Source organism: Beauveria bassiana, assembly GCF_000280675.1.
Source record: "Beauveria bassiana ARSEF 2860 unplaced genomic scaffold BBA_S00008, whole genome shotgun sequence".
Classification (NCBI taxonomy): Eukaryota; Fungi; Ascomycota; class Sordariomycetes; order Hypocreales; family Cordycipitaceae; genus Beauveria; species Beauveria bassiana.
The window spans coordinates 358920-376527 of record NW_007930843.1 but is presented as its reverse complement, the minus strand read 5'-3'; the positions used below and the strand labels follow the sequence as shown (position 1 = coordinate 376527).

Sequence of the window (17608 nt, the reverse complement as noted above, 5' to 3'; positions counted from 1 at the left end):
TCGCACAGAGAGAGGATAAAGAGTAGCGCGCTCACCTTCGTTCTTTACATTTCGTCACCCTACAAAGCTGACACAAGATCACAGTCTAGAGGAAGTTCCATACTCCCGTATGACATCGTATCCGTGAAAATCCCTGAAACAACTCTCCCTTGTGTCCGAATCAATCCCTCTGTCGGTGGGGTCTCAGCTTATACTGACACGGACTGCATGCAATTTGGTCATAATTCACAAACAGCTGTTGGAATAGGACGAGTGGTGCCATCACTTTTCAGCTTCATCGCTGATGCGCCAATCACTGCCTAAACAGAGACAGCTGAAAAGGTCCAGACACATCTGTCTCGTAAGCATCTTCAGCAAGACATGGACAAGGGATGCACTGCGAGTCAACCGTTGACAACGTGCAGCAAGTATCTACTCCACAGTTACAAAACGACGAATCGGCACATAGTTGGTGATTCAACAGCTGGTCGCCGTGGACAACCCACGGCTGTTGAGGCAAGGTCTTTGCGTTCACACACCCAGTCTCATCAACACGCGACGTCGGCCACGTCGGCCATGTCGGCCACGTCGGCGCCATGTCTGCGCCTGACGCCCGCCACCTCTGACGGCCTCTACACTAGTAAAGTGTAAAATGTAGAATGCAAAAAGGGTGTCGCATTAGTGTACATATCGAAACAATGAGAATACAGAGTCGCCTGTCATTTCTTCAATTCGGAAAACCCATCAGTCATTTGGCCAATGCTTTGAACTCTCACGCGCCAACACTGCGAGGTGCCACAAATTAACCTCCGTCACGTACGGCAGCCCGCTTGAAAAAATTGCAAAAAGTTTGTGTGTTTTGTCGTCATCAATATTAAGAATAGAAACATAAGAGTTTTGGTCATCAACATCATTCTCAAACCATAACATTTGTCGAGAAGCTGACTTCTCCTTGCATAAGTGGCTTAATTAGCCCCATCTTTGCTCTAGAGTGATGGGGCCGAGCCGGACTATGACGGGCCCTTCGCTAAGCTCTCGAAGCTTGTTTTCTATTCTTGGAGGACGAGGTCTTTCGATTCCGCATCTCCCAGCCATCTCCCTCTTCCATCTCCTTCTCCACCCTATGCATCTCCAAAGCCAAAATTGACAGTTATAGCGGAGAGGACAACCTTCTGACCGTCTCGTCACACCTGGCCAGCTCAGAGGCCACAACGTTGTACCTTGCATAGCCTTTCACCGCAGTCTAGATCTCACTTTTTGGTCATCGCATCCATCAAATATCGCGCAATAGCAGGAATCAGCAGACCCTGTGAGTTTGTCACTAGCGACCCCCGCCCGGCGAATGGCAGCGCGACGAGCCTGATGTCGAATCGCAGAGCAAATGCAGGAGCCCACAATCAACAAAGCTTCACAAGCCGCAGGCCGTCATGCATTGGCGCAAGGCCTGAGCCAGATCAACTCTGAAAACTTTGCTCATCACGACGATATTCCAGACCGAGACTTCTCTGATGTACTGCCACCGCTCGGCTCGGCTGACGATGTCGACTCGGACCACGAGACAGAAGATGCGGCTTCCGTCGGGTTTACGGCGTCGTTTGACCAGGCAGCGCCCGCATCGGGCGTAACCTATTCGCGTGGCGGTGGTGACGTGGTCCTGATTCTCGGCCTGCCAGAGATCTTCACCGTTGGATGCGACGCGCTGTCCTTTACTGCTAAGCACTTTGGCGGCCTCGGCGATGTGCCGGCCGGGCCTCACTTTTTTTGGGCGGCGCACCCTGGTGGCATGGCCACGCGGTCCGGTTTCTGGATCGTGAGCGAGGGCGCGAACCGCGTGCACGCCGTCCGGTGGGACAGCAGCTCCGAGCTGCTGATCGACTCGCTGCCGGCTGAGATCCCCCGCGACGTCAACGCACCCCATGCTGAGCTGCTATCGTACCGCGACCCAACGGCGCGCAGCGACGGAGCCGGCGGGAGCGTGGGTGAGGTGAACGAGTCGCGAGCGGCGGAAAGTGAGCGGATCTGGGGCCAGCTGACGAGCTGCATCACCGGCGACTTGCTATCGCGCGTAACGGGCCAGCCAAAAGCAGGTGCCGCCGCCTGGCACATTAGCACGACAGACCTCGTGGAAGGCCAGGTGCTGCCGTCGGCAGAGCGCGCGATGGAGCAGCACATTTCTCACATGCGACGCGCGACGCCGGCGCGCGAGCTGCGCTTCGCGTTAGATCAGCACTCCAAGACGTACTCGGCGGAGCGTCTTGGCGCAGAGCGCACGCGTGAGGCCACCGACGCCACGTCGTACCTGCTCGCGCTGCTGGACAGCGATAGCAGCGGCAGCGACGCCGTGACGGAAGCCAGCCTCGTCGGCGAGCTGCAGATCGCGTTCCTCGCCGGCGTGCACCTCGGCAACGACGCGTGCCTGGAGCAGTGGCTGCACACGGTGCTGCGGGTGCTGCTGCGGGCCTACACGCTACCGCGGCGCCGGCCGACGCTTGCGGCCGACGCTATTCGCGCCGTCACCGCGCAGCTGGCCTATGGCGGGGACTGGCTCGACACGCCACTAATGGGGATGCTATCCGAGGCGCGCGGGCGCGAGCTGCGCTTGGCGCTCATCATCTACAAGCGGCGGCTAGAAGAAGACAGCAGCGATGGTGACGGCGACAGTGACGGGGTGGCTCGCGTAACGGCGGCGTTTTCTCGACTCGAGGCCGTCGTGGCCGGACCAGCGTTTGGCTGGGACCTGCGCGGCGAGTATCTGCGCAAGGGCAAGGTCGTCATGGAGGACGGTGAGGAGGTGGAGCTGGAGATGAAGGAGCTGCAGGCCGAGGACGAGAGAGGCGAGTGGGCGCCCGAGATTGTCGAGCTGGACGAGCATGGACGGGAAAAGGGCTTGATATCATGGAATGACTAAATGGCTGCGGTGAAAGCTGCCTTGGTGATGAAGTTTCAAGCAGATACCGTATTTAGATACGAGTTGTACGTTTATTTTTCGCCTGTATATTCACTGCTGAATTGTGCATTTGATACTTTGAATTTGTCTTTTCATTTGCCTGCCAAGTGACTACATATCTGTCTAGCAAGGCCATGCAAAATGCGCCATGGGAAAATGCCATCATTCCCGGAAACAGAGGACTCATAAAGATTCCTCGAATTCCAAAGTTGTCCTCTGCACACTACATATCCTGGAGAGAAGCAAGGCCACTCGCGACCCTGACTACCCCCCTATTGTCCCCAACCGCAACCAATTTTTAAAAACCGCGCTCCAAGTCATGATTCTTCCTTCATCTCAGTACAGGAGAAAAAGACAAGACAGAAACCAGCCAAAAGATAAGCATACACCCGTATTGCGGGGCGAAAGCCTTTATCGGTAAGACTTTTGGAAACGGGCACGGGCACCACGACCACCAAACTTCTTGGGCTCGCAGCGGCGGTTGTCGGCGACGAGGAGGGTGCGGTCAAAGGCGACGAGGGCCTGCTTGAGCAGGTTCTTGGAGTGCTCGTCGACAAACTTTTGGTAGTAGGCGACGAGGGACTTGGCAATGGCCTGACGGATGGCGTAGACCTGCGAGGTGTGACCACCGCCGGTGACGCGGACGCGAATGTCAATGTTGGCAAACTTGTCGAGGCCGACGACGAGGATGGGCTCGTAGACCTGGCGAGGACAGGTTAGCGTGGCTGCTGCGAATGGATGGCTCTCTTTTTGATTTGTGAGGGCGTGGGGTGCGCGCTGTTGAAGAGCAAGGCTTCTCCAACGGCGGTGGCCCGACGTCGCTGATTTGCGAAGGGGAGGATGGAGTTGAAGAATGGGAGAAGAGCGTTTCGTACCTTGAAGCGGAGAACCTCGGGCTGGACGAGCTGAAGAGGGCGGCCGTTGACCTTGATGAGACCCTTGCCGGCCTAGGATAATTTTGTTAGCTTTGCGATTCTCGCAACAGACATATCCCGAATGCAATGCCAGGTCGTCCGTCGATAAAACAGTCTGCCGTCACGATTTCCCGCAGCATCTCAGCACCAGTCCACCTCTTGCCAATCCACATGTTCAAGCGATATATTGCAGAGAGAAAAGAATGGCAAGAATTTTTCGGACATCGTGACGGGTAGACTCTCGATCGGGACGACGACAAGCAATGGGCAATTCGTTTGTGACGCGCTCCAGCACGAACCTTGCAGTGGGCGACGGCGGTGGCCGTCTTCTTCTTGCCGAAGCACTGGACGCTCTGTGTCGACATTTTTGCGGTTATGTGATGGTATATCTTCGCAAAGGGAGGGGGCGCAGGAGAAGAGGTGTGTGAAGGCGTCTGCAGAACGAGGCGAAGAAAACAGCGGGTTTCGTGCGGCACTGTGATGGGAATGGGCAGGCTGGTTCCGCTTCTGCGCTGAGCAAATCCAATCACTCTGCACTGTATCCGTCAAGGAGGAAAGAAAAAATTCCGCCAAAAAGGGTTTGTGCCCTTTGAGGAATGCGCTAGTCCTGATTTTGATGGACCAGCTCGCTTCCCGAACTTTTTTTGCCCCAGCGCGCTTGCAGTGAAAAAATATCCACACGTGACTGTAGAAGCCCTAAACCCTTGCAAGTGCGAAGCGGAGCACCGCCAGCGGCGCCCCCCCCCCAATCCAAGCGACCATCCAAAATTTCGCCTGCCCTCGCCAGCTTGCTGAAATCGACCAGCAATTACGCCCGGGTAAAGTATCACAGCCATCCGACAACAACAAACCGTCAAGGTACGCTCTTCTTTTTGTCTTGCGCGAGAGAGGAAACGAAGCAAGGGGCAACATGTTGAATCATTGCTTCATGCTGTTGCCTTGAACTCTCGAATCGTGTCGGTGGTGAAGACGGGAAACGAATGCTGACTTTGTATCTGCAGATGGTCGCCGCCAAGAAGCACGTCCCTATCGTGAAGAAGCGTACGTTTTGCACCCGCTGCCCCCCATTTGTGTCTCTGCCGAATCGACTTGTCTACGAATTGTCAGGGTGAAGATGTTGGATTCGTTTGGGGAACTTTCGAGGCCTGGGAGCAACCGTCGAACCGATGCAACCTTCTTCATGCCGCCGCCGAAAACCGATTTCATTTTTTCGGGGCATTGGCAAGCGAATGCCACCCTGCAATCGACAATACCAGACGAGACGAGGCAGGGCGCATGGCTTGGTTTGAGCCAAACACTAACCCGGACTTCACAGGCACTGCGCGCTTCTTCCGCCACCAGTCCGATCGCTTCATGCGTGTCGACCCCAGCTGGAGAAAGCCCAAGGGTATCGACAACCGCGTCCGTCGTCGCTTCCGTGGCAGCATTGCCATGCCCTCTGTACGTTTGCCCCCCCTCGCCTAAACACCCGCGGCGTGCGACAAGACACACGGCTCCTAACCCAGCATTTCTCCTTTGTCACAGATTGGCTACGGCTCCAACAAGAAGACGCGCTACATGATGCCCTCGGGCCACAAGTCCTTCCTGGTCAACAACGTCAAGGACCTCGAGCTGCTTATGATGCACAACCGCACATACGCTGCCGAGATTGCCTCGGCCGTCTCCTCGCGCAAGCGCATCGACATTGTTGCCCGCGCCAAGCAACTGGGCGTCAAGGTCACCAACGCCAAGGCCAAGGTTACCACCGAAGTTTAAAAAAGATGAATCTCGGTGTACCTTGTTTTCATATTGGGGGACTCTTAAAAAAAAGCATTCAAAAAACATAGTAAAAAACGATATAGAGCGAATGACATTGAAAGATTTGTCTCTTGGCTTTTTCCATGTCTTGTTCTCTCTTGTTACATGTTTCGCTTTGTTTCCCTCGACTTTTTTTTACACGAAACTTGCGCGCCTGATTCTTTGGTCCGAATCGACAAAGGAAGGGAATCGGGCTTCTTCACTTGGGGGGCAAATGAAAAAGAGTTTAGGGTGGTTCGGCTTTGGTGTTGGGAAAACATCTGAATTATACACGGGGACGGAAGGGGGGGTTCAAGGCCGTTCTTTGCATATAGAAAGGCCTGCTCCCCGGCCGGTCGCGCACAAGACCGGGACGCATTGAATGAAAACAATAACATCAAATAATGTGAACGGGACTGTTTCGCAGTGCATGTGTGCTTTGTATCATTACCGACTGAGCCTCGCGTGGTTTCAATGCATCTGGGAGAAAGAAAGAGTATCACCCTTAAATTTGTCCCAATGATCATTGCTGGGGGAGGTGGGAGGTCAAAAGAATTCCGATTGGCGACATGTAGAAAGATGATGGTCGTCAGCAAACACCATCACGATCATATCACGCATCTACGCAGCATCAGAAATATTTGAGCACAGATATATTCACGTTGAAAGAACAACATCTCTGTGCTTTGCTCACCGCGGATACCACACACTCATTCTCCCCCATGAATCGCTTGCTACAAGCAAGCAGCCTACCAACCAGCCAACCAACAACAACCAACGAACCATCACCAGCCCTGTTTATATTCCATTTTGTTTATACACAGAAATGAAGAAAAAAAAGAACCCATCATATATGCAACCTCTAACCTAACAAAAGAAATTACCAAGAAAACAAATCACGTTTATAGCGAGAGTATTTGGGTTCAATCAAGAGTCGGATTCAACAACTCGCAGAGTCTCTCTCCTCCCAACGCCAAAGTAAACCCCATTGTGAAAGTAAAGAAAAGAAGCGAATGGATGAGGACGAATCCCTCGCGTAGAGAAGATACAAAGACACTGTCCTTGAAAAACTGAAATATTTGATTGTTTTTTTGGTACATCTCAATACGTCTCCCACGTCCGTGGGCGCACCGAGGAAAATAAGTCATCAAGCGTAACAACCAGGGCCTTGGCCATATCATGCCAACAGTGCGGGGTATCGCAAGGAAAAATGAATACAGAGAGAGAGAGGTAAACGGCTACGCCAGATCTAGGCAGTGCCTCGCATGCGCTGTTTCCGCGCCAGCCAGTCTCCCAACAAATTGTCCAGCTGGGTAGTAATCTCAGCCAGTTTGGCATTCTGCTCTCTGAACAGACCGCCCATCGCCGGATGATCGGCACCAACGGGTTCCGCGTCCGACTTGTCGTAGACGACGGCGAGGAGGTCACGTATGTGGTCGCTCTCGTCGAAAAAGGCGCGCAGCTTGACGTCATCCCAGACGTCTTTGCGGCTGCTGGCGGCACTGGCGCTCTTGGGCACGAGCTCGGGCGACGGCGAGGCGTTGGGCGAACGGTCTTCCGCAGAAGACGTGTCGGGCACCAGGCCGGGCGGGTTCGAGGCGTTGCTAGGCGAGACATGGGCAGAGTCTACTGCTGAGCTAGCGCCGGTCTGTGGCGTAACCGCTCTGTCTCTTGACACGACTGGTGAGGAGGGAGATGGAGCACCACGGGACTTGGAAGCAACCGTAGCGGCGCCAGCGGCGCCAGCAGCGCCAGCAGCGCCAGCAGCGCCAGCCACGGCGGCAGTGACACCAACATCAGCAATATTGCGGGACTGATTTGACGATGCAGTCTCTTGTTGTTGCTCTTCCTTCTCGGAGCTGTCTGAGCTATCCAGCTCCATTCTCGTCTTGGCCTTCTTGGTCTTTTGTGGCTTGGGCTCGGCGCCATTGCTCGGGTTGCGATTGTGAATCATCTTGGAAAGGGCAGACGCCTTGTCGCTCAACGAGGCCGAGCGGCTGGGCGCAGACTCGGGAGATTGTTGCAGCTGGCTAGATGACACATTGTGCGTTTCCTGCGTGTCGGGATCGACGATGCGCATCGAGGCAGGCGGCACGGAGGAGACATTGTTTGTGCGCGTCTCGCTGAGATAGGACGAGAGTTCGACCGTGGACTTTTGTGTTTGTGAAGTGGCCAGCTTCCGTCCAGCCTGCGGCTGTGGCTCAAGACGAGGTTGGGGTTTTTGTAGCTTGCCGATACGCTGAGACCTGTCGGGAGAGCCAGTCTCGTCTCGGTCGTCAGCCTCCATTGTGTCCATGGAGCGCTTGCCAAAGGACTCGTCGTCGTCGTCCGACTTCTTCTTGTCCTTTCTAGAGAAGAAGCTGCGGATGGCGCTGGGCTTCTTGTCCTTGCTCTTCTTTTTGTCCTTGTCCGAGACCAGCTCCCGCTCCATCTTCTCCAGGCTAGACCGGCCCTTAGCCGAGTCTTTGCTGGCAGAGTCAGTCGAGGGTCTGGCGGCAGCAGCATCACCGTCGCGGAGCAAGTTGGGCGTGAGAGTAATCTTTTTGGTTTCCTCGTCGTTGAAAAAGGAATCCGTATTACGGACGGTGCCATTCTTTGATCGGCTGACACTTGCTGTCTCGTCGATGATCTCTTCGACAGAGCTGGTGTCATCGTCTTCATCTTGTCCGAGCTGGTCAGAGTCGTCCTTGTCGAGTTCCTTGGCCAGAGCCTTTTCACCCTTGGTGGCTTTGGTGTCGTGACCATTCTCAGTCTTAGAATCCTTGGTACGGAGTGGCTCGACACGAGCTTCTTCGGCTGCTTCTTGGCTGCCCTGCTGTGACTGGGCATACTGTCGAGCAGATTGCGGATTTGTACCAAAGAGCTCCTCGATGTCTTCTTCGTCGGTGGAGTAGTCAAAGTCGGAGTAATCAACATAGGTGGGTTCGGCAAAGGCCACCGTCTTGCGCTTGCGGCGGATAGCTTTGAAGGAAGACTTTGGTTTGACGGCTTGGTCTCCCAGCATGGTTGCGGACAGCTGCTCAAATTAGTCCGGCGCAGGGCGATGGAGCAGCAACGGCGATATGCAACTTACGTCGATATTTCTGTGCTTGTTTAGGCGAGCCAGTCGTTCTGTGGGAGTCTCAATGTGCTCGGCAGGAAGGTAACCAATACTGCTGTCCTTGACGACGCGCACAAGCCACCAGTAGCTGTTGCTGTCGTCGAGGAGAACCATGGTATCACCCTTGGTTGCATTGGCTTGACCCTCGACGGTGGCGACAAAGGTATGAAGGGCGTAGACAAACTGGAAATCAATGTCCTCTGAGTCACGTAAGCTTTTGTCCGAGCTAAAATCACTGTAATTCTGATCAAATGGGGTGACGGGGGGCGCATCCTCAGCAGGAGCGTCATCTTCTTCTTGGCTGGGGTCTGAGAGGGGTACCGGTGTTGGGTCAACAGTGGACGAGACAGTATCTTGAGGCGTATGCGCGGAATAGTCGCCGTTTTTGTAAGCTGGTGGTGTCTCGGTCAAACTACGCATAGGTTCGGCCTGGCTTTCGGTAGCCAGCGTTGACTGAGAGGATACCTAATCCAAAGTGAGGTCTTGCTGGGTTTTCCCTGGCCAAGTTTGTTGCTTGTTGCCAAGCTGAACAGTCTTGTGATCGTCGTGATTTCCGTGAGGGTTGACATGGATGGCAGGATGTCGGAGATGGGTGTCTGGCTTTGATACTATATCCTTGATGGGCATAGGGATGTTGGACCGGCGAAGAAGAAGATGGCGAGGCTGCTGAGAGAGGGAAGTCGACAACGACTGGGAAGTGAAGAACCGTGCGGCCGCTTGGCGACGGAAGCTTGAAGTAGTAGGAAGGGAAGAGACGCGGCGAGGCCAGTCGTGGACGCTTGCGCTTGCGCTCTCGGCTGGAGCTGGAGATGGATTGTACACACCGTCTTCTATCGAGGGAGAGCTCGAGATCTTGTCCATGAGGTCGTCGTCTAGGTCGTCAATGGCGTCGCCTTCGAGATCGTCGTCATCGGAGGAAGAGACATCATTGTGAGCAGCGGCAATGGCGTCCTGCTCGTGGCGGCGGTAGGCGTCCATGGCGTTGCCAAGGTCAACAGCCTGTTGATCGGGCTGTTGTTGTTTGGCGTCGGAGACGTTGGCGTCAGCAGGGTGAGATGAGGCGGCAGAAGATTGGTGGGATTGCAAAGGAACGTGGGAGGAAGGGCTGGCGGCGACGGGCGGTAAGTTGGGGCTGCGCAAAAGGTCTTGGGCGGTCTCGTGGGCGACTTCGCGCAAAGTTTCGGCCTGGTGCGGCGCTCGTTGGTGGGTATTGTCCGGGTCGAGCTGAGGATGAGACTGGTTCTGGGACGACGGGCCGTCGTGATGCTGCAGGTCGATCGTATCTGCTCGGGGGAAACAATAGCGACGAGGTCAGTCAGGGATACCGGGGCAACGTTTTGTGGCGTGTTGCAACCAAAGTTTGCTCTCTCGCTCTCTCCTTCTCAATTGCGCCGCGCTGCAACGGCTGCTTCTCTTGGGCCGTCTCGCATGTACAGTCTTTGGGCACCACGCGCGGGATACAAGTAGTAGCCTCGAGTTTTGGGTGTCCAAGCACGTCAGGCAGGCAGACTGGAATGCAGCTGGTGGCGGGAGTGGTGCAGACCTGCAGGAGATGCGGGCAGCGGGTAGAACATACAAGAGAGAGATGAGGGCGCAAGACGCAATTGGGCAAAAAGAAGCAGATGAGAGATGCGCGCAAAAGAAAAGAAAAAAAAAACAAGAAAAAGAAGTGAAAAAGAGTAATAATAGAATGGAAGAAGAAATCAGGCCCAGGCCGTAGAGGAGTCCCGGTCGTGCTTGGTGGCGGAACAGGGGGACAAGGGGGAAAACGGTCGGGGGGGGGCCGGCGAGTGAGGAAAAGCGCCAGGCGGTTGGCGATGAACGGGGAAGGAGGGAGGGGGACGCCGAAGTGACAAGGTGGTGGGTGGCCAAGGTAATCTGTAGGGTTACAACGTACCGGCTCTAATAATGGTCGGCCTAGTCATGGTAACGAAAAAGGAACACGCTCAAAAAGGGGAGGATTGGCGACGAAGTAGGTGGCCCAGGCGGCGGCGGTGCGAAGCTAAGAATTGTGACCAGCCTCCTTGTTGGTGTCGTCGGTGGGTTGACGATGAGACTCGAGACGGAGGGGAAACAAAAGTAAAAAAGGGCGACCAGAAGAAGATTCAAAAAAAGGGCCAACGGTGGAAACTAAAAAAACGGGCAAAACGACGTCGTCGAGGGATGAATCCAAGCGCATGTATCCGTATGGTGGGCGGGGAGGGAGGTCGGAGGAGGGGAGGATGGCCCCTGGAATATTTCGTGTGTACAAAGTATTACGGATAATACAGATTAGATAGATCCCTGGCTGGTGTGTTTGGAGTGTGGCCCAATGCTTTATTGTGTGGACCAGGCAATGATGTTGAAGATGGGAGAGACTAAACGACATGTTTTGCTATTGCTATTTCTGTTGCTGATGATGATGTGGACATGTCGAGCGGCGTTTGCTGCTGCTGCTGCTGCAAGTGTGAGATGTGTCAGCTTTTGATGCATGACGGCCTCTTTTCTCTCTTGCATCCATCCATCATATCCATCCATCATTGAGCACTTTTTCATCACAGCGACGGCCAATACCTCCTGACGTATCCGCAGAACTAACTATTCGTAGATCTATCAGTACGACTCTCTGCTCATCAAATGCCAACACACCAGCCCATGACGAGTCTCCCTCCCACCAGCCATCCAACAACCATGACGCTGCCAAAAGAGGCTGGTTATCGCACCAACCCTCATCCAGCTGCCCTCTCGCGGGTGGCTGGTCCTTTTTTCCCTACTTCTCCGCTCGTCCTATTCTAAACGCCCTGTCATCGTCTCCGTCACATGCTGCCAATCCAAAAGCGGCCAACCAACCAACCAACCAACCATCGTCTTCTACCCCAACAGTCATCACAGCACATCCGCCCATCACCTCTCCTGTAAACGCTCGCCGCGTAATTCATTCTTCTGTCGATAGTATCACGACTCCGCGATTGAATAGAAGCAGAAAGAAAAAAAGACACAATTCGTCGGCAAATGACTATAATTCACCCCATGTCCAGTTCCATCCGAGCCCCTGGCTAAAGTTCCAAGGAAAAAAAAAAGAAGTCTTGCTAGTCAGATCGCCTTGATACCCCACCCGCCTGGTTACAAGCTTCCACTAGCCTCAGACGTCGATCGCTCACATCACCAAGAAACGCCTCTATCCGCACTTCTCCCAACACTCATCCAAACATCCTGACATTCAGATCTACCTGTACGAAGCCAACGGCCACTTGCCGCGCCCTGTACGCCCATCCAGCAGCCTACATGCCTTGGTCCAAATCTTTGCCTCGTACGGAGTACCTGGCCCGCACAGCGCATTGTGCCACGTCCTCCCTGCCCCGCGTAATATCCCCCAATACTTTAGCCAAGAAAAAAACATTGTATAATAGTATAGAATAAAACAAAGAAGATGTCACGCAACATCTGTTCGATTCAGGCGACGCGTCGTCCCACTGCCCACACCAGGCATCCCTCACGGCCACCCCGAATCATGCTCACCACCACGACATGATCTACACACTACACTGCTTACCTCCGAACCCAATCCCGCGCCCGCGATACGCGTCTTCATCCATCTTTGCATATCCCGACATGGACGACTATCCACTTGACTCCTAACTTCGTACAGGTCCATCCATGCGCCTTCTACCAGTATACGTCCTCGCGTCCTCGGTTCCGCTCATCCCGCCCACTCTGTATTATCTCCATGCTCTTCGGATGACCAACATCATTCACAATGACAAAGCTCTCGTCAGCATAGCAAAACCATGTGCATTAAATTCATGCATCGCCTGGACTGCTATTGTTGCCATGACTGCGACTATGTAGTGCTTTCTTCTCGTTTCATAACCCATGAACAATTTTTTTGTCGTCTTTTTCTTGCAAAACTTTTCCCAACCCTTAGATTAAATCCCTATAACAAATTTGTCACAACTCGCTACTTTTCATAATAGCAAATTAATCTTGCTTTTTGTTCTCTTCTTCTCAGATCTCTGTAAGTGCGAAGGAAAAGTACACCAGCTCGTGCTGGCCAATGCTTGGTCCCAAAACAATGCTAAAAACTCAAATTTGCAAATCAAGAATGTATACACACTTTTAGTTGACAATAGACCACTTAGTGCTTGCTGATGGAAGCGCGGCGGAGACGCTCAGTGCCGTTGCCGTTATCACCGTTGATGGCGGCCATACGCTTAGACATAAAGTCGAAGAAAGCAAACTGGCTGGGCTCGGCACCAAATTCGTACACGAAACGCGACGCCAGGTAGCTACCGAAAATACTGCGCAGGTAGCTCTCGGGCACACGCTGCACAATGGTCTCGAGACCAATCTTCTCGAGGAGAAGCTTGGGCAACGCGTCTCTCAGGATACCATAGCGAATTGTCTCATTGGCCCACAGATCAGACTTCTGGAGCTGCTCGTCCAAGTCTGTAATGGCAATCGACAGTTTGTCAGACAGAATCGAGCGCGGCTCGCCAGTCTTTTCGTGCTCGCGCCAGATGGCCTCAAACTCGAGAGCAGCGTTCTCCTGAATCTTGGCCTGTACCGAGCGAACGTAGTCCTTGTAAAATTGAGGAGCCTCACCAGTCTTGGCGTCGACGCACATGTTCTCCACGAAGCCGGCATCATCAAACGAGAGCGAAGCCAGAACCTCGAGTGACGACGATGTGACGCCACCCTTGTTGGCAGAAGCATCTTTGTAGAGAATGCAGCCGGCAGCCTCCAAACGGAGCTTAGCATCCTGGGTGATGAACAAATTGGCACCCTCAACAATGTAAGGAATGACGCTCTTGCCATCCTTGATTAGGCGGTTAACCGAAATAAGATCGATGGACTCGGGACGGCCACCACAAGGGACAAAGGCATCAGTCATGCCAGTGTCACGGAGGTGATAGGTGTTGCGGAAAGAGGTACCGTTAGCAACAACCTCGCCGTTAGGTAGGGTAACGTTATTGTCCTCGCAAAGCACACGGTAGCCGTCCTTGGACACCTTGGACATGTCGTACTCGCCAATCATGGCACGCTTCTTGGCAAGACGAACAAGCTCGTCCTTGTCGAGACCATTGGGGTCGGCCAGAACACCAGAGCCGTCAACAATAGCCGTCCACTTCTCGTTACCGAGAAGGATCTCGTTGCTGCCCAGGTCACCGTCGGGACCGCCAGTCTGCATCTTGCGGACGGTAGAGGGGTCAAGGTTCAGCTTGCGGTAGATGCCCTTGACGTATTCGCGGACGGACAGGGTAGTCATGCCGTATTTGTCATGGGGAATACCACCCAGCTTCGGAGACTTGCCAGTGAAGAATGACTTCCACCACGGGGCACCGCGGGTACGGGCATGTTCGGTAGCCCAGTCGACAAGGCCGGCAGTGTTCTCATCGGGGCCCATGAAGAGGATCTCCTGCTTGCCGTACAGATCCACCACGGGATTCTTGATACCGGGTGTCTCGGCGGGAAGGAGAAGATCGAGAATAGAGTCAATGTACTTCTCAAAAGCCTCCTGAGCACGGTCCTGCTGCTTGGGGTCGAGGAGGATGACACCCTTGGAACCGCCTTCGGGGATATCCTTGTTCTTGCGCTGCTGGGTACTGGCAAGACCATAATTCTCGTCAAAGAGATTGCGGACATTGATACCGTAAGCCTCCTTGCTGCGGGACTTGACGATACGGATACCACCACGAGAAATTTCGCGGAAACGCAGGTGGAAACCGCGGGACTCGGCTCCAATGACAAGGAACATGCCGTACAGACGGCGGGGGTACTCGGCCATGGGGAGGAAAGAGGGGTCGAGACGGAAGCTGAGGGCAACCTTGGTGGGGGTAAAGTAGTTAGTCTTGAGAATGGCATTGTTGAAGACGCGGAAAGCGGTCATGACCATTTCCTCGTGCTCGTTGGCGACAGTCTTGGAGATTCTGTCCTTGAGTCTCTCATCCGAGAGGACCTCAACCTTGGGGGTGGGGGCGAGGTAATGGCGTTCATAGTCGGGGCCTACGCTGAGGTGGACATTGGCAAAGGAAGCGTAGAGGGAGCGGACCAGCTCGGGGTGGGACTGGATAATCTCATAGATGTAGTCGGGGGTAAAAGTCTCGGTACGGAGACGGCGCTTGAGCTTGGATAGGAGGGCAGCCTGGGCGCTGTCGTTGTGGTTGATGATCTCCGAGAGAGAGACGTACTCGGGGCCTAGACGGTTGAGGAAATGCTGGACAAAGACCCAGGTGGCATGGGCGTAGACAGCCTCCTGAAGGCTCAGGGCACCAGTGGCAAACAGGTTGTGGAACTTGTTCTGGGGAAGGCAGTAGAGCAGGGAAATTTCCTTGGTGATCTGATGAATGGACTCTTCCATGGGGGGGAAGTAGCCGCCGTCTGTCGAGGCAGGGCGCAGGTAGATGGACATGACGGTAATGCCGTTGGAGAACTGCTCGACGTATTTGCGGGAGGATGTGACGCCATAGTAGTGGTAGAGATCGGAGAGGGAGGAGAACATGCCACGGGCAGTACGGGTGCGGAACGCAACGACTAGACGCTTCTCAACAGAGTCCTCAATGTCAAAGATGTCAATGACGGGGCCGGTTCGAGACACGGCGAGCTGAATGATCTCCTGGTAGATTTGCTTGGTGTTCTCCGTAGCCTTTTGCCAGAATCCGGCGTCGGAAATGAGCTCAATGTTGGTCTCTTTGGGGTCAGTGTTCTCAACGCTCTGCTTGAAGTCGCACTTGTAGACAAAGTAGCAACGGAGGGTGGCCTTGGAGTTGGGGCTGGCGCCGATGGCGGCGGGGGAACGGAACGTCTCGACGCGGTACTTTGTCCTGTCCGAGTGATCGAGGTACTTGGCCTCGAGACGGACCTCATAGCGGGGGCCAGAGACGTTGGACTGGCCAGGTTCACTGGTGTCAATGTAGATGGCATGGTCCTCGGCCTCCATGTCGAGGCGAATCTCCTCGCGCTTGTCCTCACGAGAGTTGGCGGCAACCTTGGCGGCGTAGAGGGAAGTAATTTGGTTGCCAATGACCTCTGGGCTCTCAATGCGAAAGTAGACATCATCGATGCCGAGCTGCTCGTAGAACCAGCGAATCTGGTCGTCGACGAGGGCCTCGGGAATCCAGCCATTGCCGAGGATGAGGTTACGAACTAGCAAGGGAAATTCGTGTCAGCTAGGAGCCAGGTCATAATGGGCTTGAGAATACGCTCAGGATAACTTACCAGTCTTCATCTGCTCAACCTTTCCAGTAAACTCGGGGGCGACATAGCCGACGGTGGCCGAGCGAAGCTTGCGGTGGCCAGTGCCGTTGTGTGAAGACATGTGGGTGGGCTGAGGAGAGGGCAGACGGCTCGATTCTGACGAGGCGAGGTTGGCCAGGACCTTGTTGGCTGATGTTGACATTGTGACTGGTAGACTGTCGGAGGAGTTAGTTGTGTCGAGAGCGAGGCCTGGCATTGTGTGTGATGGAGGATATATTATAGGCGGAGGGAAAGGACAGTAGGTGAGGGTAGTAGATGAGAAGAGGCAAGTAGACGATGAAGGTGTAGAAGAAGACAGATTATGGGAGATGTCGTGAGGTGGAAGAGGTATGGGGAGTAGTGGGTTTTATATAAGACGCGGTGACGAGACTGCAAACAAGCGGTCGCCGACACATCGTGTAAGTGATGAGCACAGCAAGCTGTTACTCAATAGTTTCCGATGGCGGGCAAGACAAGGTGGGGGGTGAGATTAGGGTCGCCAGAGAGCAGCGAGGGCCGGGGTGAAGGTAAGAAACTGGCGTGGGCCTGCTAAGCATGGGGAAGACAGTAGGACAGGTGACCAAGGGTGTCTAACGTGGGAAAGGCTAGGATTGTCTGTTGCTCAAGCTTGATGCAGGATGCAGCGGCCAGTGGAGAAAGAGATGTAACATTGGAGGAATGAAAAAGAGGAGAGCAAGGATAGGTGAGAAGAGCGCGGGTAAAAAGGAGTGTAGAGAGAGTACCACGGTGAAGCCATCGTGAGCGAGTGTGATTGGGTGTGCGTGAGCCTGACCGCTTGGTCAGGGTGAGCTCAGCACTGGCCAGATACTGCTAGCGAGCAAAAGCTGCCAGTTGCCAGGTGCCAAGTGCCGGCCGCGTGCCAGCTGGCAAAGTGTCGTTTTCGTTTGCGCTGCCGGACAACAAAGCCCATCTGACCAGAACAGCATGCCAATCGGGATTGTGTGAAGTTTGCATTGAGTCGAGGAAATGCGAACCGAACGGCTTACCTGTGATGTAATGCTGCAAAAGTCGCAAGTCGAGAAAGAAAAAGAAGCAGTCGACAATCGAAGCTTGAAGCTAGCTATTGCAGGTTGGGAGCGCGCTGCAGGAAACAATGCGCTGTTATTAGTGCGATTCTGTTTTCTGTGTTGAGGTTGCAGTGTGAGTGGCGGGGCAGCCAGCGGTTTATGGCGGGGCAGATGCGCAAGTAAATGGCGACTCGCAGCGGAAGACGAAGCGAGAGGCGCAGAGAATGCTGGTCAAGGCAGCAGATGCTGGAAAGAATATGAAGAAGCGCAATTGAATGCGAAAAAAACTTAATTGAGAGGCGGGTGTGGTTGTGTAAGAGGGAGGAGTTATTTGGAGATGACAAGGGACGAGTTGGAGATGGTGGGCACCACTGGGCGAGCTTTTCATCAGGGCGGGAAAGAGGTAGGGGAAAAAAAAGGGTCACTGCCGGTTCCCCCGTTGCGGCGATGGCGGGTGTGACGGCTCAGGAGGGTTTGGGGAGTGCTGAAGGCCCTGTAAGATGAAGTATCTAGAAGACCTTGGCGGGCGGGTTGGCAACTCTGACTCCCCAAGCCACCCCACGAGGTTACCAGCCAGGGGCCACTGCCTGGGCGGCTCAGCGCCCAACCATGTCCCAGCCGGGTATTGTGCCAGGGCCTTTTTCTGTGTCTG

The 17608-nt window shown here is 54.3% G+C and overlaps 5 protein-coding genes across 5 annotated transcripts; 2 read left to right on the top strand and 3 right to left on the bottom strand.

Annotated features, from left to right (window-relative positions):
- Positions 1 to 1360: 1360 nt before the first annotated feature.
- Positions 1361 to 2887, top strand: BBA_03757 (AAR2 protein; the record flags this gene model as incomplete). Its single annotated transcript, XM_008598854.1, has 1 exon — positions 1361 to 2887. The coding sequence occupies one exon, from the start codon at positions 1361 to 1363 to the stop codon at positions 2885 to 2887; it is 1527 nt and encodes a 508-aa protein (XP_008597076.1).
- Positions 2888 to 3337: 450 nt separating this feature from the next.
- Positions 3338 to 4205, bottom strand: BBA_03756 (ribosomal protein S9/S16; the record flags this gene model as incomplete). The annotated part of the gene is made up of 3 exons (XM_008598853.1): positions 3338 to 3628; positions 3802 to 3873; positions 4140 to 4205. 3 exons carry the CDS (start codon positions 4203 to 4205, stop codon positions 3338 to 3340), a joined length of 429 nt encoding a protein of 142 aa, XP_008597075.1.
- Positions 4206 to 4820: 615 nt separating this feature from the next.
- Positions 4821 to 5595, top strand: BBA_03755 (60S ribosomal protein L32; the record flags this gene model as incomplete). Its single annotated transcript, XM_008598852.1, has 3 exons — positions 4821 to 4881; positions 5156 to 5280; positions 5365 to 5595. 3 exons carry the CDS (start codon positions 4821 to 4823, stop codon positions 5593 to 5595), a joined length of 417 nt encoding a protein of 138 aa, XP_008597074.1.
- Positions 5596 to 6865: 1270 nt separating this feature from the next.
- On the bottom strand, positions 6866 to 10641 carry BBA_03754 (SH3 domain-containing protein; the record flags this gene model as incomplete). Its single annotated transcript, XM_008598851.1, has 4 exons — positions 6866 to 8632; positions 8690 to 9181; positions 9248 to 9999; positions 10614 to 10641. The coding sequence occupies 4 exons, from the start codon at positions 10639 to 10641 to the stop codon at positions 6866 to 6868; spliced, it is 3039 nt and encodes a 1012-aa protein (XP_008597073.1).
- A 2189-nt stretch (positions 10642 to 12830) lies between these two features.
- BBA_03753 (glutamate/Leucine/Phenylalanine/Valine dehydrogenase) lies at positions 12831 to 16145 on the bottom strand (the record flags this gene model as incomplete). The annotated part of the gene is made up of 2 exons (XM_008598850.1): positions 12831 to 15838; positions 15911 to 16145. The coding sequence occupies 2 exons, from the start codon at positions 16143 to 16145 to the stop codon at positions 12831 to 12833; spliced, it is 3243 nt and encodes a 1080-aa protein (XP_008597072.1).
- Positions 16146 to 17608: the final 1463 nt, after the last annotated feature.